The sequence below is a fragment of the Eleginops maclovinus genome, chromosome 3 (genome assembly GCF_036324505.1).
Source record: "Eleginops maclovinus isolate JMC-PN-2008 ecotype Puerto Natales chromosome 3, JC_Emac_rtc_rv5, whole genome shotgun sequence".
NCBI classification, from domain to species: Eukaryota; Metazoa; Chordata; class Actinopteri; order Perciformes; family Eleginopidae; genus Eleginops; species Eleginops maclovinus.
In genome coordinates this window covers 24066421-24070665 of record NC_086351.1, presented here as the reverse complement: position 1 = coordinate 24070665, position 4245 = coordinate 24066421, and the positions used below count along the sequence as shown (strand labels likewise).

General features: G+C 41.2%; 1 protein-coding gene across 2 annotated transcripts; it reads right to left on the bottom strand.

Annotated features, from left to right (window-relative positions):
• Positions 1–923: 923 nt before the first annotated feature.
• LOC134861446 (zinc finger BED domain-containing protein 4-like) lies at positions 924–3750 on the bottom strand. 2 transcript variants are annotated; one of them, XM_063878660.1, is made up of 3 exons: positions 3097–3750; positions 2835–2951; positions 924–2592 (listed from the first exon to the last, which is right to left on the bottom strand). In XM_063878660.1, the coding sequence occupies exons 1-3, from the start codon at positions 3212–3214 to the stop codon at positions 1847–1849; spliced, it is 981 nt and encodes a 326-aa protein (XP_063734730.1). In that variant the 5' UTR covers positions 3215–3750; the 3' UTR covers positions 924–1846. The 2 variants fall into 2 exon arrangements, with proteins under 2 accessions (XP_063734730.1, XP_063734729.1); XM_063878659.1 differs by having other exon boundaries at positions 924–2951.
• Between the last annotated feature and the right edge of the window lie 495 nt (positions 3751–4245).

The window sequence follows — 4245 nt, the reverse complement described above, 5'->3', positions numbered from 1 at the left end:
TATGTATTTACGAAGCCAGGTAAAAGCATTCAGTTAGATAGACTTCAAGCTTGCCTTGAGGACATAAAAACATAGATGACATGCAACCTTCTGATGGATGGCATTTACCTGGCCTCCAGCACCACAGTTAGGAATCTCAGGTTTTTCTTTGATCAGGTTATGTAAAACAAACCTCGAGGGCTATGTACTTACGTAAGATTGCAAAAATTGAAATGCATCCTCAAAATGAGGAAAACGAGTTCATGTATTTGTTACTTCTACAATAGATTCTTATCATCAGACTGTCCAGTAAATTCCCTAAACCTCTCCAGTTGATGTGGACAGCTGTGGCACGTTTACTGACAAGCACTATGAAAAGATGTCAAGCAGTGTTTGAGTGCAGAATAAAGCTTTGTACCAGATTTGATGGCAATGCACCCAAAAGATGTCAAACCATGTCAGTGGAAACCACCAATGCATCATCACAGAGTATTAGGATGGGGAACTTAAATCTCTGTCCAAAATACCATGGCAATCTATCGAAGGGTTGTTAAGATATTTCAGTCTGAATCAAACAGCTGGACTAACAGACAGACTTTCATATCCCACAGTCAGGCTGCTAGCATGGTAAACTGTGTTACTACCAGTGTTAATTTTGACAGTAAATTCTGATTTAGTCTTAGTCTTAGTCTTTTGAATAACAGACCGTTTAGTTTTAGTCATATTTTAGTCATCTGAAATCTTTTAGTCTTAGTCTAGTTTTAGTCGACTAAATATCATCAGTTTTAGTCTTAGTCTAGTCTTAAGTCTTTTAGTCTTAGTCTAGTTTTAGCAGACCACCTAATAGCAGATAAGTCGACTAAATCTACCGTGGACTTCGTTGAATAAATGTTTCACCAGAATTGGAATGGTATTAAGGTTTGAATATGCAATACAGACAGAGATTTAACAGAACAAAACATGTATTTTATTTTACTTTTAATGTCAAAAACACTGACCATGGCTTTTTCACAAAAGATAATCTCAAATAAAGTTAGCATAAGGCCTGCTCTCCCTGAAAAATATACATGCTCCCTGAAAAAGATATGCATTCTCCTTGAATGATATGTATTGCATATGACATCTATTTCAATAATATTGTCTTTCATCTTGAAAGAATAAATCACCTAACTCAAAAAAAATAAACAAATAAATAAAGTGCAATTCTCAAAAATAATAATACAACTATTGGTTGTAATGCCATTGCACAAGGTAGATACAGAAAATGCACTACTGATAACGTTCACGTACTGTACCTCAAGATAACTTAAATTACTGTTAGGCTACAATGCCTTACAAAATCAACAAGAATTCTCAAAAGTAGAATAAAAGATGTATTGGCTGTAATACTCCTTAATGTTCAAGTAAATGAAAAAAAAAAAACACCCTGCTGTGCTGTCTCAGCATTTAAAATACAGGTAAATATCACATTAAACTAAAAAGCACACAACTCTGTAACTAAGCATCATCTTCTTAGTCATCAACTATTACTCTGTGCATTGTGAGCAAAATCACTTAGATTTGAAAAGGAAAAACAAAACATATGTAGCCTAAAAGAAAATATGCATTGGTTGAAATGTCATTGCACACAAAACAAAATATTCTTCTGTTAATAATTCGAAGTAGTATCAATGAGCTAGTATCAAGGAGCTCAACTCAAGACAAGTGAATTACATGCTCAGCTGTAATGCCATTATTGCATGGAACAAGAAAAATCTCTCTGCTCTCATATTAAACAAAAAACAAAACAAATACCAGACCGGAAACTCTAAGTTGTGCATATACTGCTACAGCTGTAATGCTGTAAATAGCAGTGAATACAACAGTTCTATTTGTTTCTGTTCATTTTAAGGAAAGCACTTCGCTCCAAGCTGACCCTTCCTCTGTTGCGCCGTCCTCTTGTGAGGTCACCTGTGATGCTGAATACTCTCTCTGCAAAAGCTTGAGAAGCTGGCATAGCCAACAAGTCCAAAGCAAAAGGTTTTAAACTGTGATAAAAACTGTCACTCTTTTCCAGCCAGAAGTCTGTTCCTGTGTCCTCAGTGATGGGATGTGAAAGTTCTTCCTTGTACTTAATGATCTGCTGCCTGACGCTGGTTGTGGAGGTTTTCTGTTTAGGTCTTGTGGTGCGGCATTTTGAGAGGAACCTAAACACCGGCTGCTTTGAAGATGGCGCTGGTTCTGGTTCCTCAATGACTTCTTCTGCATCATCGTCAGACTGGTGGTCCTCCTGTCTTGTGTGTGGGAGGAAAGTGCATTTGACCACATAGTCTTCTGCCTGTTTCAGCAGTTCCTGGATATTTCCATCAGCTACATCAACATTAACAAGGATTTCACAGACAGTTGGGTTGACAAAGCAGGCAGCTGCTGCAAGTGGTGAGAACTTTTCATCGGTTGGATCCAAGAGGCAAGCAAAACGCAGGTTCAGATTTGATCTCATTTTCTCTGCAAGAGTGGCGAGGTCTCTGTACCGGCTGTTCTCTGCAAAGTCAGCTAGGTGGCTCAGCAGATCAAAGAGGGCAGGAACCACTAGGGACATAGATGTGGTGTCACTCTGGAGGGTTTTAGTGTGTTCTGCAAAAGGAAGCAGTAGGTCACGCAATGATGAAAGCTTTTGCCACTCACTAGTAAGCAAACTGTCCCATCCCATGTCATTTGTGATTTGACAGACAGTATCTTTGACTGTGAGGAGTCGTGTGACCATGTTGAATGTGCTTGACCAGCGTGTGGGGCAGTCATTTACAACAATGACACCACACTGGTCTAGTAGCCTCTGTGTTGCAACTGAGGACTTGCGAAAGAGCTTCACCACAGACCTTGCTTTATCGAGGACTCTTTTGACAGTTGTTTCTTTCTGCAACATGTGGACCACAAGTTGTATGGTATGCACCACGCACGGCGTCCGGGCCATTTCCATGTCGACATGATGGTACCTAATAACAAGAAAAGACAACCAAATAAGTCTAAACCTAATAAAGTGTCTGGTGTGGGTCTGTATATACGTAGTGTGTGGCAGGGGGGACATCATTCATGTGATAATTGACTATAATGTAAAATAATAAACTAAACATGGCTCACCGCTGGTCATCAATTTCAGAGTCACTTTCCATCGCGGTTTCGGACCCAGGGGAGTCAGCCTCAGAGCTGGTTTCTTCTGCTGTGGTGTTTTTAAAGGCTGCCACCATGTTACTTCCATTGTCCGTTATTACCGTCAGGATCTTCTCCTTCGGTATGGCCCACTCTTGTATACATTCGTCCACACATGCCTTAATAGACAGTGCAGTGTGTGGGTGAGCTACTTGTTCAAGGGCCAACAATATGTGTGCAGGTTTGATTTGTTCAACACAAAAGTAGCATGCGCTAATAGCAAGGAATGAGGCGGTCAGTCCTTTTTTTGTCCACAAGTCAAGGCCAATGGATACTCTCCGGGCAGCAGCCAGTCTCTGTTTGAATTTTTGTCTTTCATGTTCATATTGTGTTTCAATCAAATTGCTAATTTTAGTTTTCTTTGGAATTGCTAGTCTCCTATCTACTATCTCCATCATTTGCACAAAGTCCTCGTCTTCAATTGTTGTGAGTGGTAAACCTGTGCGTCCAATCCATCTGGCTATGGCCTGCTCCTTGGTCTGTTGCTCCTTTGATTCCATTTTGTACTTTGAAGAACTTTGGAAAGCTGTAGAGATAGTCTGCTGCTGGGTTGAACTTGCACTAGCAGCACTAGCTTTATTTCCCCTGATCCAAGATGGCGCCGAGGATGGCTGCCGTGTCTCGAGCTCCTCAACAACTCCACATCTTAGTGTTTTTATTGTTTTACTTTGTTGGTTGTTTTTAACTTTTTTTGCAACATGCAAACCGCCCAAGCGAGCCCTATCATCCAATATGATAGAGAACAACTTTTACACATCAGGTCGCTGGTGGACAGCAATAATCCACGACGACCTGCAAACAATGGAGAGTCTCCGTGTTTACCTGCTGGAGCTCTACCTGTGGAGCGCAGGAGGAAGAGACCACGAGGTTCCCGGGCCGGGGTCCTGGTCAGGCTGAGGAAACGTGAAAACAGGCCTCCTCTACCGAGTTTACTTCTGGCAAATGTCCAATCCCTGGATAATAAGCTGGACGAACTCCGTAGCAGGGTGGCATTTCAACGGGACATTAAGACCTGTAATGTTTTGGTTTTCACGGAGACTTGGCTCGACCCCACGATACCGGACGCCGCCATTGTTCCAC